General features: G+C 37.4%; 2 protein-coding genes across 3 annotated transcripts in view; one reads left to right on the top strand and one right to left on the bottom strand.

The window, feature by feature from the left end:
• lrrc8db (leucine rich repeat containing 8 VRAC subunit Db) overlaps nucleotides 1-4662 on the bottom strand; it is a 28922-nt gene extending 24260 nt beyond the window's left edge. The window contains 1 exon segment of the mRNA XM_020918854.2: nucleotides 4550-4662. The gene's annotated coding sequence lies outside the window, so the exon portion shown is untranslated.
• A 3504-nt stretch (nucleotides 4663-8166) lies between these two features.
• On the top strand, nucleotides 8167-19336 carry LOC110154758 (kynurenine--oxoglutarate transaminase 3-like). 2 transcript variants are annotated; one of them, XM_055165046.1, is made up of 14 exons: nucleotides 8167-8201; nucleotides 9850-9940; nucleotides 12270-12331; nucleotides 12399-12543; nucleotides 13641-13790; nucleotides 13859-13945; nucleotides 14028-14150; nucleotides 15118-15238; nucleotides 15305-15381; nucleotides 16096-16185; nucleotides 17088-17274; nucleotides 17804-17874; nucleotides 18357-18443; nucleotides 18517-19336. In XM_055165046.1, coding segments are annotated over exons 1-14 (1356 nt in total). In that variant the 5' UTR covers nucleotides 8167-8199; the 3' UTR covers nucleotides 18580-19336. The 2 variants fall into 2 exon arrangements, with proteins under 2 accessions (XP_055021021.1, XP_055021023.1); XM_055165048.1 differs by having other exon boundaries at nucleotides 8190-8243.
• The last annotated feature ends 244 nt before the right edge of the window (nucleotides 19337-19580 follow it).

Raw genomic sequence — 19580 nt, 5'->3', positions numbered from 1 at the left:
GATTGAGACTCCACTACAGCGGACACACATCATTCTTGTTTCCCGATAAACTCTTAGCCTAATGAATGAGTGAACATATTAATATACAACAAGCTCCACTCCATTATTAATGATGTTATCCTTATCGCACGGAGCTTTTAGTGAAAATATTTGGTACGATGGCAGCTATAATTATACCTTGACATTTGTTCCACATCAGTGACAGGAAGAGCCCATTTACCGATGTTTATGGAGCGGTCTGCTAATGCTTAGAGATCACATTAAGGCTGGTTTATGGGCCAGATGAAATATCACACATTGTAGATTCACATAATGCCAAAGAGCTCTCCAGTCAAAAGTGCAGTCAAGTGTGTACAGCAGTGAGTCAATGTCAGTGTGGTTTGTAACGATTCATGATTTACGCTATTTTCTGATTTGTTATGTTGTGTCCTCGTCAAAAACATGGAGTTGTGTTTTGTTTCATTCACACAGGTTTAGGCTGAGATCTTTTCTGAAACTGAAACCCCACTTCCACTAGAATTATTTGGATGACTTCAGCTGGAATTGACAATCTCTGCTGAACAAAAGGTAAATAAAAATAATAAATAAAAATAGATGTTAACTTGAAAACTACAGCTTCATTCATGACGTCACAAGGTGGAACAGAGCATTTTGAGTTTTGGAGATGTAGACAGACTAATAATTCAGGATTACTCAAATGTGTGAATGAAACAAAACACAACTCAAGGCATTTTTTGATGAGCTAGAGCAGGGGTCACCAAACTATTTTCTCTGGGGGCCACATTCTCACTCCTGACTGTGATGGGGGACCGGGTTGGGTTGGCCATATCACAGAAGTGTATGACCCTAATGACACAGATTATATTGTTTGAAAACCGCCGCACTTTCTTTACATACGTTTGATCTCGAGATTGTCAGGTGACAAAAATTAGGCAGCAAATTCGGTGGCAAATGTAAATACATCATATAATTATTTAAATATAAATACTTCATATGAATATCATTTTGTAATTGAAAAAATCAACAAAATACAAGATGCAAACGTGTTATTATTTGCCAAAAAGTAAAAGGTCATGACAACTTTTGAGGATCGCCTCATAGGGCCAGTTCAAGTGGTGGGGGGCAAAGGGGCTGGGGGTCCGGTCAAAGAGGCGTGGAGGACCAGAGTTGGCCCACGGGTCTTAGTTTGATGACCCCTGAGATAGAATGTTGATTCTAACATGGCTTAAATCTCACAAGAGTCAGTGTTGTGTAATATAGGACATTTATCCATTCATCCTTCAGCTTCATTGCACGATGAATTATTCTGTTGACAAAATACTCAGTTAACCCATGTCTGACCGGTTTTTATGATTTCATTTGGTAAGAAATTGTTCTGCTAATTGCACACCTTTTTGGAATTGGAGGCTTGAGCAAATAATTTTTGCATTACTCTTTTCAAACAAGGTGAGCGCTATATTAAAGAACTATATCAGAATTGTCTTAAGTGTCATATTACGATTTCATTGTAACTACAAGTCATGTTATTCTTCCAAGAGTTCACGCGTCATTACAATTGTACAAATCCAGTCCCTCAGTTCAGGGTACTGCTGTGGGATGACTAATACAAGTTGTATTATGAGAGGAAAAACGGTTTTGTCAGCACATAGAGCTGCGTTCAAGAGAAAATCTGTGAGTCACAATGTAAGATTTTATCAAAAACATAGATGCACTCATGGTTATTTTTATCACCACATTGTCCCCTCATATGTAATACTTCATATGTCAATGCTCAGACTTATTTGAACATAGGATGACCACATTTTCAAAAGTCAAAAGTGGGACACACCCGGATTGGTACGGTTCATAGAAATAAAATGTATGAGTGTGTAACATGTCATTCTCGACTCACTTGTGGGTCATTAGGTTATATAATCTGAAAGACATCTCTCTCTGCATTTCTTTTGCCTTATGGTCATTTCCAAGCACTATATTGCCCGTTTTAGTGTTGTTGGGTGTCAAATTGGTCCAAATAGGGACACTTGGGACATTTCCTGGTCACAATTCTGGTAGATAGAGACATGCACATCCAGCAAAAACTGCGTGGTGAGTCCAAAGACAAAAATTGTGCAAAAGAAAAAAGAGACCCGCACTGCAGTTCTTTGAAGGTCTCAAATTTTTATTTCAATGACACCATAATGACACCATAATTACACCACAATGACACCACAATGTGACATTTTGGGTCAAGCCCTTCTTCAGACATGAAAGCTTAAGTTTCATATCTGTAATATATATAGGCCCAAGTCTATTCACCTGACCCACCATGTGATCAGTGCCAATAAGAGAAATTTGCAATTGTTAAATGGAATCTTTAGTACAGAAAAGGTGTTTACTCAGTTTTAAAGTGGTGCATTGGTTTACCACAGCCAAAAATATTACTATCACTATTATATTACTGGTTACAATTTATATACTAATAAATTGGGAGATTTGGGAGCTTCAAAGAACTGAGAACTCTTTCTTCTTTTGCACATTTCCTGGTCACAACACATCAGTTGGTTCAAGAGTTTGCCATATAGGTCTGTGCTCAATGCTATACTGTTATTTTTTCTATGCCTTCCTTGACACAACCCTCTCCATTTACAGTATCTTGAAGCATTTTTTTTTTTTTTTGTCTTATGGTCATTTTCTGGGACTGTATTGCCCTCTTTAGAGCTGGCAGGTGTCAAATTGGTTCAAATAGGGACACTTGGGACTTTTCCTGGTCACTTCATATTAGACCACCAGTTGGTTCAAGGGTTTGACATACACGTATAGGGCTGAGTATCATTAAGAAGTTGCAGATACGATACATACCTTGATATGTAGGCCACAATACGATACATATCACGATATAGTGCACTTTCGATTCAATGCAATATATTTCAAATCAATTCGATACGGTTCAATAAAAAATAAAGGCTAAATCATGGCTGTTTAATAAAAGTCTTTGTTAAACCACTTCTTGTGCAAAGTGAATATGAAATACGCACACAGATTTTAATCATCAAAACAGTAAAAATGTCAAATGTGTCGCATAAACGAGTTTCCTTCCTCTAAACAAGCAACAAAACAAAATAATTTAGTAAAACATACCAAAAAATGCTCTTGCTGGTTTATATCGATAGCCTGAATCATCAGACGGTTTCACTTTGTGGAAACCATCTGACCTCACAGCATTAGGATTTGTTTGCTGGACCATAGGCAGGTACTTTTTTTGTTTAACCAATCACTGCTATTTGGTTATGACGTATGTAATGCGCCGCTAACTGGGCTAACTGGTATATTAAGCTTTTCCCAAATCCTGTAAGAAGAAGGGCAATAACATCTTTCCCCTTGATAAAATTCATCAAACATTCTCTTTGTTCTGGCTTTAAATCCTCAATCTCGAGAATCTTTGCCAACATAGAATGTATGGCTCTTCACTGATTGGCTGGTGCCTGGACTCACACTTCCGGGGTTTTTGTGAATCGTCTAGTGTATTCCGATTCCTGACCTAGTCGCTGGAGAGAAATTAAATTGAGTGGAGGCACTAGGTGGCGCGAGCTTTGCTAATATATCGATAGAGCAGCCCAAGATATTGATACTGTATCATCATGTTAAACATTAAGATATATCGATATTTTGTTATTTTTGCACACCTGTATACATGTAGGTCTGTATGCTCAACGCTATGCTGTTATTTTTCCATGCCTTGACACAACCCTCTCCATTTATCTTGAAGCATTTCTTTTGTCTTATGGTAATTTGCAGGCACTACATGTGTTGGCGGGTGTCAGATTGGTCCAAACAGGGACACTTGGAACTATTCTTAGTGACCCCACATTAAACCACCAGTTGGTTCAAGGGTTTGACATACATGTAGGTCTATATGCTCAGCGCTATACTGTTATTTTTCCATGCCTTGACAGTGACATAACCCTCTCAATTTACCTTGAAGCTTTAAAAAAAAACAAAAAACACTGTCCCTTCTTCCTATAGACACACAGACTGCTCAGAGACTATAAGCAGAGGTCCAGCGCGTTTCCTCTGGATGAGTCAGCCATTGAGGAGCTGACCGGGTCGTATCCTTGCCTCTTCCTGACAGGAAATTTGTCTGAATCCCTGATTTCCAAAAACAGAACTGTTTGGAACACACCCAGCCTTTAGGAGACATGAGTCCCGTCTCAGCTCTCTGAAGGCACTAAGTGGAAAAGAACAGACCGCAGTGCAGGAAAGAAGAAAAAAAAGAAACACGCGCACAATTTTGGCAACGGAAAGTAAGCGAAATCAAAGCAAGTGGTTTTGTCGCTACTTTGCATCGCTAAGTCATTCACAAGGAGGTGGAGTTTCCCTAATAACAGAACTAAAAATACGTGAAAGTGAGCCATCTTCCTCGACATCTTAAACTACAGAGATTTGGGACCACGCTGATAGGTCAAACCAGGTGGGCGCAAGAACTCAAGTCCAAGAAGTCGGAAAACCCAAATGTGCCTGAAACAAAACCCGATCACTTTTCAAATAAATCCAAACACTTCATTCATTTTACCTTGTTTTGAGACGTGCCAGATCCAGAGAGAATCGATGGAGCGTCCGCGTGTCGGTGTCCGCTTTCAGGCGCTGATTCCCGGGTTCATGCTCCGTGCGCTCCGCTACTCGTCCACGGAGCCTCTGCCACACTCTGCACAGGCACGTCTGAGCGCACGTCACGGGGGCGTGCCTTGTGTTTGGGATGAAGCAGGAGGCTGAGTAATGTTGTTTATGGAGGGCAGAGGGAGAGACCAAGCTACTGCTCAGTGTGGGTGAGCAGATTACACCCTCGTAGTGGCGTTGTGCAGGGCCGCTGGTAGCTCTGGGAGGGTTTTTGAGGATGAATATTAGACCCTATTTATCCTCAAAACTAGACCTACTTTGAAAATGAAAATGTATTTAGTTTACGGTGACCAGGTGTCCCTATTTACCCAGGACAGTCCCAGTTTTGAGCCCTTTGTCCCAGCAGATTTACCCAAAACCAGTGATTTGTCCCAGTTTTGTACAAGAAATATCCCAAGTGTCCTTATATTTGACCATTTTGATCTAAACCAGGATTAAACTAAGACTAAACCAGGACTACATCAGGTCTAAACAGGACTATCACATTTTTTAACTAATCAGATCCTTGCCAGCAGTAAAAAGGAGCTTAAATTATTATCTGTTTAACCAAAATAGACAAAACCATGTTTGCAAACGACAGTAAAGCAAAAAAAAAAAAATAAATAAATGCAGTGTCTGAAGTCTCTCCCATTATGACAGACGTGAGAATCTACAATGTTACAAATGCTTTTCACAATTATATTTATAAGTGAGTAAGTTAGTAATTTAGTTAGTAAGTTCATGAGTAAGTTAGTAAGTAAGTTTTTATTTATATAGCGCTTTTCACATACAAAGACACTTTTACAGACCATTCCAATATGAGTGTAGCCTGATTCATCAGCCACTTTCACTTCATAGAAACCGTCTGACCTCGCAGCATTAGGATTCGTTTGCTTGACGGTAGACAGGTACTTTTTTCATTGGCCAATCACTGCTTTTCCCAAAATCCCATAGGAAGAAGGGCAATAAAATTCACCAAACATTCTTTGTTCCGACTTCAAATCCTCCATCTCAGGAATCGTTGCCAACACAGAATGTATGGCTTCGTCTACATCCAACTCGAACTGCTTTGTTTACTGTTGTACTATACCACAAAAGGGACCCAGTCATGGCTTCACGGCTCTTTACTGACTGGCTGGTGCGCGGTCTACAACTTCTGTGGTTCTTGCAAACCATCTAGTGTATTCTGATTCCTGACTAGTCACTGGAGAGAAATGAAATTGAGCGGAGGCGGCACCAGCATGGCTAACCTAATTTACTTACAGAATACAGAATACCTGCATTAGAGTTCATCAGAGTACCTATTGTTTTCTGAAAACTTTGAATACTTTTACATCAAGTTGTATTAAATTTTAGTGAAATCATGTCACATAATTACAAACGGCTTTAATGTATGTCCTATTAGAGAAGTAAAAATTGCACACATGTACATTGCAAGAGCTTTTTTTCTCACAAAGACTGCACAGTTCATAGTCAAAATAGTGTAATCATGTAGGCCACTGCCATGTAGTCCTTTTAGAACTGCGTTCTGAATACCACCAAGTGAAAAAGTAGGCCTCAAAGTTTATGTTCTGAATATGTATTTTTGGTGCATGTATTCATTTACTTCCCAGCACTGATCCTAACTTACATTACAGGAGCATAAAGGGAACAGATCATGTCGGTCACAATGTCATGTTTATGAGGTGCACTGCATAATCTAGTGGATGAAAATGATATTACATTGTCTAGAATTTGCCACAGTAGGCTATGATTCTAAAATAATATGCAAAAATAAAATAATACATGTATTTTTAATGTGGAGTATCAGAAAAGTTAGGCAGTGCTCCTTTATATTGAAAAGGTCTCATGTTGATTCACGTATCATGGGATGTTAATTGTGTATTTACTATCTAATAATATCAAACACAGAGTGCACCTATATCATATTTATGCAAATCTTAATTATAAAAATTTGGTCTCACCTTCAATTCTGTATTTTAACTGTTATTTTAAGATTAACCTACTGCACCTCTGCTGTCTACACCATGTTAATCAATAGACCTGTTAAAAGTAATCCAACATGGCAGTGGCAAAAAGTAAAACATTTTAACATGAGCGGACATCAGCTTTTAGTAAGTGCGCTGGTTATTTTAGTGCCTAAAAGCCACAATCTGTTCCTGAGTGAGTCCTCTTTAAAAATGCAAGACCGATTGATAATTAAATAAGTGTGACTGTACAAATGTGCCTGTTAAACATAGGTTCAAGCTTTGCACTATTACAGTCATAAAGGCTACATATGGTCTTATTTTCGTTTTGTTTATATAGAAATTGTTTGTTTATGAAGGACATTTCTTTATTCCTGTAGTTACACAATGAACCCTACACATTTTAGCCTGTATTAAATAGTAGTTCCAGCAGCCCTGGGAAGTGTACTGAAACTGTTTCCTCAAGTGAAAATAGGCTACAGTTACTTGATTAATAATGTTCTCAACTATAAGTACAAGCATTGATGACAAAATTGTACTAATTACTTTTTTAATGCAATTTTAGATCACACTTTTATACAAAACTTGATTAATCAAAAAGTGAAATTTGAATTTAGTCACTTTAAACTACAATCTGCATATTCTCTGAGCTCTGTTTGTATGTCGGTAAAGAAAATAACAGAGACGGTGGATTACAACAATTGGAACTTGTACAATACTGAGTAACTTCTATGATTTTTAAACATAACGACACAATTATAGTTGCATCTATGTAACTATCACAAGTACATGGGTAGGGTTATACTTAGTTACACGTTCAACTACACTAAGACTTAAACTTAGACTTAGACAAACTTTATTGATCCACAAGGGAAATAATTTGGACACAGTAGCTCACACATCACAATATAATATAATAACAAAGAGTAAAAAAATATAAATGGTAACAAAAAAAAAAATCTAAATACGTTCTAAAAAGATAGCAAGAGACATAATTATGTAAATGTTTTTGTACAAGTCAAAATAAAATAGAAAAATAAGTAATACAATATAAAATCTCAGCTATATACAAGAGGTCATAAGGAAACTGTGCAACAGTGATATGATTATTGCCAGGACATTGGGTTATCCTTTACATTAGGGTGAGTTGTTGTACAGTTTAAAAATCTACTCAATTACAATAACATGTGCATTTGTAATTAGTTATTTTCCACCGCTTGTCCTCAATTACAAACCTATTAATAATTCCAGTACAGTATTACAGATTGAATGAGAGATGCTACGTTCAAATATAGCTTGCATGAAATGTGAATTCGTAAACTTTTTTTGGTCGAGAAAAAATATAAAAAACAATACATTCAAAATTATGACACACTATAAGCTTCTAATTTGTCTTGCTTACTTCTTTTAACAATATACTTTGCTGTAACTTGCTCATAATACATTAAAATTTTGTTGCAATGGAATACACGGAAATCAGTTGAGCGGTGTGAAATCCGATGACCGTGAACGTTGCGCGCCTTCTGATTGGCTGACGTCGCGCACGCCTCCCACAGCGGAAGTCCGGACCAAACAAAACTACACAGGATCCTCCGATTTCATGTAAGTTCTGCTGCCTCCTCTCTGATCGTTTAACAGTTTATGGTACGAGGACATTTTTATTTATTTTGTAGCTTATCTAAGTGCACAAAAATTTTAAGGCGGGGAATCCAAAAAAACAGCGCAAAGCTAGGTTATAGAATAGTAGTGTGTGTAGTAGCAGTGTTGTACATGTGGAGCTGCTTTTAGAGGTTGTTTGCAGACTGGGCAAAGCACAGAGCTGCTCCAAGGGGTCAGGAATACTTTTTGCGATTAGATTTGCGATATATGTTTAAAAAATAGCATTCTGGACCAATAAAGTAATTCGGCCATTCAATGCATTCTATAATTTTTTCAGAGATCTAAAAAAAAAAAAGTAATATTTTGTTGTTTACGGTGGACATTTCTTGCAGACACACCTTGTTAAATAATTATAGCTTATTTTAAATTGTAGTTCTGGCAGTCCTGGAAAGGGAACAGAAAATTTGTTTTCAAGTAAAAGTAGGCTGCAGTTACTTGACTAATAATGTACTCAATTATAAGTACAAATGTTGATGCCAGAATTGTACTTAAGTTACTATTTACTTTTTTAATGCAATTTTAGTTCACACTTTTACACAAAACTTGATCAACCTAAAAGTGAAAGTGAAAAACTTTTACAGTACTGAGTAACTTCTATGATTTTTAAGTGTAACTACACAGTATTTGCATTTGAGCATAAAGGTGATTTAGATTCGATTGTGATACATTGTACAGTCCAAAAACAGCTTTCTTGGAATCAAATACTTTCTTGGTAATCGGTTAATCATCTGTGCTGCTCATGAGTGCTGACTAACTTCGGGTGAACAGAATTTCACAATAAAAAAAATTAGGACATTCATTCACACTTTTTTGCTGGTTGGTAATAATAAAATTGTGAAACGAGTGCTTAATTAAGGAAAATTGTTATGTAGAGACCATTCATGACCAACATTTGTGTTAGTATAGTCACATTTTCTTTGTGTTTTGGTCATTTTTAAGCAGCTTTTCTGTATTTTACCTAAACAAATGACAATTTATGTGTCTCTTTACTGTTGCAAGGATCAAACTAGTCAAAAATAGGGAAACCTGGGACATTTCTTGTATAAAACTAGGACAAATCAATGGTTTTGGATAAATCTGCTGGGACAGGGGACACAGGGCTCAAAACTGGGACTATCTTGGGTAAATAGGGACGTCTGGTAGTCACTTTAAACTAAATGACACTTGTCTGTGCTTGCCAAGATGAATTGAGTGTACCACTTGGATTTTGTTTCTTTTCCACCAAAGAATGCAAGAGTAATCACAAATTCATAACTGGATCAAAATTAATCAAATCAAATGGTTGCAATGAACAAATAGGCCTATATGTAATCTTCTAACAGCTAAATAATGTAGTAATTTTTAAAGTCATGCAAACCTGTTCTAAAATGCATGTAATTGTAAGTGTATTTTTAACTGCTTCAACACAGAGGTCATACAGTGTAAAGGGCTGTAACTATGTTGTAAAATAATAAACAGTGTCAGATCATTTTCTAATCCAGGACAATCACAGATGCGTTTATATATTAAGGTCAACCAAGCATCACCTATGTACTACTGACATAACTTAGATGTTTATGGTGTTAACTGTTCATTTTACTTATTTATGCAGGATGGGAGTGCTGAGACAAGCCCTGAACATCTCCAAATTCACATCGAGCTTAGTTCAAACTGCATTTTGCAGGAGGTTTGGTTCTTCACAGGTGAGTCCTTAATGCTGCTCATTAATTATACATTTCATTTTAATCAGTTATTCTTCTTTATGCAAGTGTAACCCTAAAATGTTGTTGTTACCAGTCTCTTAAGGCTGTGGGTGTGTTGGGTTACACTGAGATGTTATAATTGTAAGTTCTTGTAGGTTTCCTTGCTACAAAAAACCAACACGGCAGGACAGTGTCCAATATGCTTTATTGAGCAACACTTCTCTCTATCTGCGCGCAGTGCACGTTCTCTTCTATCCACACCGGTGCGCTGCCCAGAAACGCTCCACTGAAACAACTAAACAACATAACAGAACCCAACACAATGCAACAATGAACTGTTAATAAAATAAATGCTAAATAATATTAATTAATTATCCAAGCAATATATAAAATAATAATCACACAAATTTATATTAATAAATAAAATAATATGCATCAAAATAAATCAAAGGTTACACAAGTATCATTGCAGTTTAAATGTATTCCTTAGTCCCTAGTGTTACAGTGTTGGTTTGGAAAGCAAAACAAATACTAATAAAAATACAGTTTGAATGTATTGTGTTTACAGTGAAAATAAATTGAGTTAAGTGATTCCGTACTATTCCTCAAATTTTTTATGTTTTATCAGTACCAGCTTGAACAAGCAAGTGACTGATCACTGATCAAAGTTCAACTATCGTGGAAAGTGTTAACTTACTTTTATTTTCAGCCAACATCAGTGGTTAACAGTTTTGGCGGTTTACAGATCCTAGAATGCGATGATGTCTTAATCCTGTTACGATAACACATTTTGAAGCACGATATATTGCTACAGAGATTTATTGCGATAAACAATTATATTGAAACTAGTTTATGCCACTGACACAGTAACAATAATGCAAGACAATCCTTGAAAACAAATTTTGAAATCAACAGTATCATTAAAAGGCCTGAGCTGCAACAAATAAGTAACAGAATGAACCAATGATTAACCATAGAAATCACTTATTTAACAGCTCAAATGTTATTTTATTAAAATGAAACTACCCCAAGAAAGTTTACATACATCAATTTTGAGCCCTGAATATATTGCTTCAGCTATCATATATTGAATTATTAGTAGTGTCGTGGAAATTATCTGTAAAATACAAACATACAACAAACAACATACAAGAAGACTGTCTATGTTGGTTTATCACATTTGCACCGGCAACAAATGGTCCCACTACAGACAGACAGAGGGCCTGTCCACACGACATTTTTTGGTTGAAACAGTGAAGTTTTTATTCTTTTTGGCCTTTCGTCCACACGGAGCCGGCATTTCGGGTGGGCAAAAACTGTGTTTTTTGAGAACAGGTTCCAGAGTGAAGAAACCTACGTTGGTTGTCATGTGGACAAGCAAAATCGCAGCTTTTGGATAACGATGTCGTTGTGACCCCGTCGCAGCTCTCGTACTAGCCTCCACGGACCACAAGGCCGTTGCTGAAATGGGACAGGTGTAGATCCATGTGTAGCCTACGGAGCAGCTCCTGTTGCCCAGCAACCGAATACGCTGCACACAGATCAATAACAAAGATTACACATGGGTAATTTTATTTTTGGATTTGGAGACCAAGTTATTCTAATAATTCTCATCCAAATCTTATGGGTAAAAAGGAAAACTTTTGTATAACTTCTGCAAAACAAAACGGCTATATTTCTGGGATATATCTAAAACAGGCTAAATTACCTTCAACTTTTAAAAAAACTGATGAGATAAGCATTATTAAATATTACTATCATTGTTAACAGCGCCACATACAAGTGTGGCATATGTATTACATCGTTTTCACTCAGTGCTCCGTTATCGTCTGGATATGTGTCCACGTGTGGGGACACAAATTTTTTTCAACCCACAAAAAAAATAAAAAATAAAAATCCAGGAGCGCTGTCGTGTGGACATACCCAAAGTTTCTGCTGCAGTGAGCCCAGAGCAAACACTTAAAAACTGTCTGAGGTCCAAGCTCTTCCCCAAGAACAGTTTGCCTTTAGGTCAGTCCGGCCGTTTGTTCTTTAGCGCCCAAACAGGTAATACCTTACCATTAGCATTTGAGTACAAGGATGATCAAACAAAAGACAAAAGAAATAAACAGAAGACACATAAATAGCAAACACAAGGGTACACAAAGGCCTTCTGTGAGATTAAAGGATTAGACAAACAATAGTGTGGCTTTTATCACTTCTTACAGTGTATCTTGGACAACAGAAGTGATGCAGTGCAGCACCCAGAGAACCCAAATCTTAACAGAATCTTAGTGAATAGTAAACCAGTGGATTTACTGACTGCTGTAGTAATGATTATATGTTGCAGCACAAAATGGCAACCAGACACACAAATGCTAAAAGAATCGAGGGATTGGACAAAAATGTGTGGTAAGTAGTTTTTCATTTATATAGAGTGATCTTAGGCTCCTGTGTGACCCGCTGTGGATTGTTTCAGGGTGGCCTTTTCTTCAGTGGCAGCAGATCCCTCCATCGTGAACCTGGGGCAGGGACTCCCAGACCTGCCCCCTCCTCCCTATGTCAAAGAGGCTCTGGCCAAAGCATCAAGTGTGGACCGACTCAACCAGTACACCAGAGGATTTGTAAGAAACATGATTGTGTTTTTCATATTTTTGTATAAACACAGCAAATTTAAATGAAAATGTGTGTATGCTGTTGTGTTACCAATAGACAACAAATGCATTATAACATCTTATTTTCTTCATATTCATTTAGACTCCAGTTTAAACATAAAAATTGTAAAGAAGCAGGGAGAGATTTTTATTACAATATTGCAATAATACATATTTTATTGCCTTTTTTTAAACTTAAATATACCATATATGTAATTTTCATAAAACAAAGGAAGGATCCGCCATGTGTTTGTCTCCTTTAAGATGTTATAGGTTTGCCTATAGTGTTCCCCAGTATGGCACTTGGTTTATCTATTTCCATAGCTACAAGCAGGAGTAAGAATTTTATTTATTTATGTATGTATTGATTACAACACAAAAATCCTTGACTGAGACTTTAAATGCCATAATGTGGAAAATTCAAGGCCAAACAAACATCTTCAGAGAGACAAGTGAGAGACATGTCTGAGTGGGCGGCCAGAAAAGTTACATAATGCACCTTACATAATACATCTTACTTTTTAATTTGATGTTTAATACTCTTTTCTGACCGTACCTGTTTGCTACCCCTGTGTAGTTCACTTCCACCTCACCATTCCCCTCTGTAATATTAATCAATGTAATCTTTAAACTATACAGAATCTAAATTACTTTTATTCATCTCCAAGGGGAAATTATTTCTGTTACAGACCTGCAGCCGACCAGCAGAAGAATAAAGGCAATTTAAATGTCATTAACATAAAGAAAACAAGTGCAGTAAGTCTTTATCAACCAGAACCCAATAAAAATAAAATTACATTGCACTTTAACTTTAATTATAATACATATTGTGCCCTCATAACATATGTACATCTTATATACAGTTTTACTTTGTGTGTCTCTCAATGGAGCAGCGTGGCCGTCACTGTTCATGGCTGAATGAGCTCTTGTAGCTGACCAACACTTTGTTGAGTGGGCAGAAGGCTCCAGAATAAACCTGATTCTTCTGTTTCTTCTTTTTTTCTCTGACTTTTATTATTTATCTTAAATCTTTGCACCCCTAATCATCCTTGTTCCTGTTGGTGTAGGGCCATCCCGCTCTGGTGAAGGCTTTGTCTCAGGTGTACGGGAAAGTCTATGGGAGAGCTATAGACCCTTTCAAAGACATCCTGGTCACTGTGGGGGGTTACGGCTCCTTGTTCTGTGCGATACAGGGTCTGGTGGAGGAGGGAGATGAGGTGAAACACGAATTCAGTTAATGAAACATCTTAATTTCATCGATTTATAGTGTTAATTGTCTGATCAGGTCATTATAATCGAGCCTTTCTTTGACTGCTATGAGCCTATGATCCGGATGGCAGGAGCTAAACCTGTCCTGATACCACTACGTCTTGTGAGTTATCCAGTGTTTTTTACCACTAGTTGTAGCTGTGATTTGAACTGATTAAAAAACTGATTTGATTTTGTCCTTCTAGAAACCTGGAAAGAAGAGCATCACTAGTGCTGACTGGTATCTTGACCCAGAGGAGCTTTCTAGTAAATTTACCTCAAAGACAAAGGCCATTATAATAAACACACCCAACAATCCTATTGGGAAGGTACAGTGCCAATCATACATTGTTTTTAAATTAATTCAGCTATAACAAGTAACATTACATTTTTAAATAACTGCAATAAAAATATTCTGCAGTTTTAGTAATGATGATGGGCAGGGCAGGTTCACTCTATGTTTAGATTTGATATATTTTTAAAAGTAGGATTCTGTTTATAGCACACAGCTCCAAGAGTAATAACATTTGAGAGAAGACTAAAATCTGGACTATTAATATTATAAAAATGTCAGGTTTAAGCCCACCTAAACATTGTAAAAGTAAGAAGAAAGACAAGAGATTAATGAGGATTTACTCGCGAGGAGGACGGACAGAGAGTGCGATCAGTTACAGCAGTCTCCACCCGCCCTGATGCACTCCCTGCGTCTCCTCTTTTTATTGCCATAAGGGAGTCCCTAGTTACAGTGGGTGTTTCTCTAAGGGGAGGGGTTGAAAACAGCAAAAAACAGTAGAAACATCAGACATGATTTCATTGTGCAAATATGTATATTCAGCAGCAGGTGGCCCATAAGGTGTAGCATCTTTGTTGTAGCATCTTTAGGAACAGCACGTCCCCTCCAGCACGTCCCCTTCTTTCTGCCATCCTTAAGAGCTGCCCTCTTTCCCAGCAAAGTGAGAGCCGTCCTCTTTCTCAGAAAAGAGCTGACTAAGTCATTGTTTTAGCGGTGTGCAGAGTGGCTGACAAGTCACTGCATAGTTATAAGCACAAACATTATTTCACACAAAAAACAATACATACAAAATATGGGATAACATATACACAATTATTCTAACAAAAAAGAATATTTAGTTCTGTTCTCTATAACTGTATCCTCTGTGATCTGATTGTGTCAACTCAAATGGAGATTAGATTTGATTGTGATGTTGTGCAGCTCTATTTCAAATGAAGGGTCGCATGTGCCACCACAGTCTCGGCCATACTTCTACTTCAGTGAGTACTTCCTCTGCCCTCCAGGTGTTCACCAGAGAGGAGCTGCAGATGATCGCAGACCTCTGTATCAAACATGACACGCTGTGCTTCAGTGATGAGGTTTACGAGTGGCTCATCTACAAAGGACACCAGCACATCAAGATCGGTAATGTTAAACAAGGATGTCGAAAATGATTCTGAATTATCTCTCAATTACATCGTACTTTTACAGCCACGTTACCCGGAATGTGGGAAAGAACCATTACGGTTGGGAGTGCTGGGAAAACGTATAGCGTCACAGGATGGAAGGTGAGGAATCCTAATCGTCTTAAAAGAAGGGTATTATGGGAAATCTACTTACTACCGTGTTATAATGTTCCCTCATCAAACATGCCTGAAGGGGTTTTAGATGTCATCCATGCATGATTGAGTAATTTAGTAGGTTTCCATAAATATAAAAAAACATGGTCCAAAAAAAATATAGCACAACTTGATCCAATGTGCAGTAGTTTTATTAGCAGAATGCACGCCAATAGGCTCTATTCACGCTTACCAGAAGACGTTTGGAAACATGCGGATGACGACTTTCAGTGTAGTTCCTGACACTCGACATGTGATAAAACCGTGGATTCATCAGCAGCGGTTTTCAATCTGTCAAAGCTTTCCATGGGGGACGGGACTCTAATCGCACCTTCGATGTGACTTACAGGCAGCTGGTCGTAACATAACAGGACGCTGCAATAACTTTTTTTTTTTTTTTTTTTGACAAATTATAATACACAAATTAGTAGGCAATTTATAAAAGGAAAAAAGAAAGAATACAATGACGTCTAAATGAAGAAAACAGGCCGCCTCATTGCCAACAGAGTCCAAAGGAAGTCGTTATCCGCACGTTTCCAAACAACTCGTGGGTTTGTGACGTTAGTTTATCTTGAATAAAGCTTTTTCAAAACAATAACATGTAACATGGATCTAAATATGTTATGTTTTACCCCCTTATTTACTTAATGTTTGTACTTGTAGCTTGGCTGGTCCATTGGCCCGGAGCACCTGGTCAAGCACCTGCAGACTGTGATGCAGAACTCACTGTACACCTGCCCCACTCCTCTACAGGTAACACAGCTTCTATTTAACATTTGAGCTGTTGTGGTACTACATAATCCTTCTGTGTCTACATCTGCAATGACACTAATTACCTGACCAGCCAGTCCCTTCAACATTCTTTTGTTTTGTAGTTTGAATCCAGAAGGGTGAAAATCTCTGTCCTAACGTGAAACAGTCAAACCACCACTGCTAATTTGTATCACGTATGTCTCTTTTCGAAAAATCTCATCATTCAGAAAATAATGAGAACTTCCAGGATACGTTTTTTTGTATCAAGACGTGTGGGTTTAAACATGTGTCAATGAAATAAAGATTGGAGCCAACTCAGAACATTGCCATGACTTATCTACTAAGAACACTCTTTTTTATGTAGTGGTTATTTTTCATAATATTTCAGACAGGCAGGTAAGAGCATAAGTGCCACCTTTAGTTTCAATAAGATGTTATAAATTGCAGAAATGATGACAGGCAGGTATGAACTGCTGTTTGACACTACACCAAAGGAGATGAGGAACAAAAACATCATCATAGTTTTTATATACACAGCATTGTCCAACGTCAAGTGCTTTATATCAAGGAACCACTCGCCTATTCACACACACACTTATAAATCAGTGTACACAGATAGTTGAAGTGAACGAGGTGAAGAGTCTTGCCCAAGGACACAATGCCAGCATTCACTTGTGAGAGCAGGGAAAATAGTCAGTGGATCTTCATGCCAGGAGCTGGATTCGACGAGCACTCTACCAGCTCAAATCTTCAGTTTGATTTTGCTCCTAAAACTTCAGAGCCTTAAATACAACCCAACAACAGCCCAGCATGAGCGCACAGTGGACCATCAGTTCCTCATTTCTCTCAGTCATACATCTGGAGTGTCTCTGATCCACTCTGTATTGACCTGTTGTGTTCAGGAGGCTGTAGCCCAGGGTCTGCTGCGCGACTGTGCTCTGATGGGGCAGCCTGACTGTTACTTCAGCTCTCTGGCAGAGGAGCTCCAGGACAAGAGGGACCGCATGGCCTCCATCGTGCAGGCTGCGGGGATGACACCCGTCCTGCCAGAGGGGGGGTACTTCATGCTCGTGGATGTCTCTCCTCTCAGTGAGTTTAGCACAATACTTTTGCCACTGCTATCGTCAAAATTAGGAACAGGAATGAATTTTGATAATAATGGGGCCACAGAAGACATGTTGCATAAAATAAAGTATTGGAAACTGACCTTTTCTAAATATAAATACAAAATATACTCTGCGGATGCCTGGGACTAACTTATATCCATAACACGATTGTTTTAAATCCAAATAACATGTTTAGAGATTTAGATTCTGCAAAATGTTTTAATAACAGAGTAGTTTTAGTAGTTTCAGAGACATATTTTACATAAAATTTAAGTTTTAATATTTTGGAATTTTGAAAACCATGGAGTGGGTGGTCACAATTGAGCTCCATAAAAAAATGCATTGTCCTGCACTATTAATCACAATATCGAGGCAAAACTAAAATGCATTTAATTTATACGTGTATCAAATTTTGATATGTTGGCGCATTGAAGCTATACTTAGGAGGATCTTAAGGAAATAATATGAAGTATCCATGCTGACTTTGCGTACTTTTTTGTGGTTAAATGCAGACCTGGACCTATCACATATGGAGGATGAAGCTTATGATTACAAATTTGTGAAATGGCTGATGAAAGAAAAGGTATGTTTTAGATCGGGACGGTTGGGGCCTTTTCTTTAGTACTGAAATTGTCATTTTGCGAGAATGGTAATGTATTTATGGTGACGCATTAGACCTATATGTAATGGAAAAAAAAGTGATATGATAAAATAAAAAATATGAGTTATCGACTTTGCCGCTATTCCCTGGGGGTGTGATGCTCTGTGTGAAGTTGCTCAAATTAGACTTAAATCTGAGCTAAATGTGAGACTATGAGCACTTTTATTGATCACAGATTCCTGAAGATGTGATGTTTAAATCCATTTTGTGTTTTTTCATTGAGTTTTCAGGCTTAAATCGTTTTGGACAGTGTTTGCTACTGTGTGCTTTGTGTCACTATGGTAACTGTTCCACCATAGAGATACATGTACAACACCCCAGCATGATGTCACTGCAAGTCTCCATAAGCCACATTATCCACTTTTGTAATTTTAAACCCAAACATTCTGCGCTGTCTTTTTTAGAAACTGGCGTCAATACCAGTAACAGCATTTGTGGGGAATGAATCGAAGAAAGATTTCGAGAAGTACATTCGTTTTTGCTTTATTAAGGTACAACTTTTACATATTTTCTCTTGCATTGAGTGAATTTCTGTCTGAAACTTTGGCTTTTTTGTAATTGCAGCAAGACAGCACTATTGATGCTGCAGAAGTCATTCTCAAAAACTGCAGCAAAGCACACTCCTGAAGACAAACTCCTCTAAACTTGACAAAAAAGATGAAGACTACTGTAAAATGTGTACTGTGTAACTTTTTGGTTGTTGTTGGGGGTCTGTCACCTTCTTGTTTCTATGGATATGTCTTTGCTCTGCTTACAGTGTTCCACAATATGACATTAAACAGCTATACCTTACATTTATTCAGTTACAGGTGCTCAAAAATACCTAAAAAAAAAAAAAAAAGGCTTTCTGACTGTGAGCGGGGTTGCCTTTCCATAGATTTAACAAGATACACTAACATTTTTTGTGAACTGCTATTGCTTTTATTCCGAATATCATGGAGGTGGAGAGATTTGGTAATGATTAGGGATGCACCTTTCCAATATCGGTATCAGATATCGAAGCCAATACTTGCTGGATCGGATATCGGTTTTCAAAAATCAGTGCGTCCAAATATTCTGGTTCCACATTTATTTAATGTTGATTTTTAAAAATCAGTTTTAATCTTGTTTCTTCATCACAAACACAACACACATTTTGACCAATTTTGGTCTTGTTTCAATTTTTTTCTGAAAATAAAAAAAAAATAAAAATCAGTCTTTGCGCTGGCATCTGTTGATATTACTTAAAGAATATCGAAATTGGTATTGGAACTGCATCTCTTGTCATAATGACTCACAGACTGGAACTCATTAAAACTCCTCATACCCACAGTTTTGTTTGTTTTGAAAAAAGTAATATATTTACTAATATGAGTTGAGATTTTTTTCAAAGCAGTTGACCATTTGTGTAGTTTTCTTGTCAAGATGATTAAAATATTTTCTTATTTAATCTGTTGAATTGTTTTTTTTTGTTTTTTTTTTTTTTTTAGCTTGAATCCATAACACATCTGCATAAGAGTTATTTGAAGTCCAAAAGAATATTAAAACCTTAAAGTTGCTACTAAATTATATATGGCAGGGCTCTCCAACCTGTATCTCGGGAGCAACTGGTAACTCTCAACCCTCTTCCAAGTAGCTCACCAAGGATT

Source organism: Boleophthalmus pectinirostris, unplaced genomic scaffold, assembly GCF_026225935.1.
Source record: "Boleophthalmus pectinirostris isolate CB_2022bp ecotype Guang Dong unplaced genomic scaffold, ASM2622593v1 HiC_scaffold_7, whole genome shotgun sequence".
NCBI classification, from domain to species: Eukaryota; Metazoa; Chordata; class Actinopteri; order Gobiiformes; family Gobiidae; genus Boleophthalmus; species Boleophthalmus pectinirostris.
The sequence above is the reverse complement of the archived record's forward strand: the minus strand, read 5'-3'. Positions and strand labels throughout refer to the sequence as shown.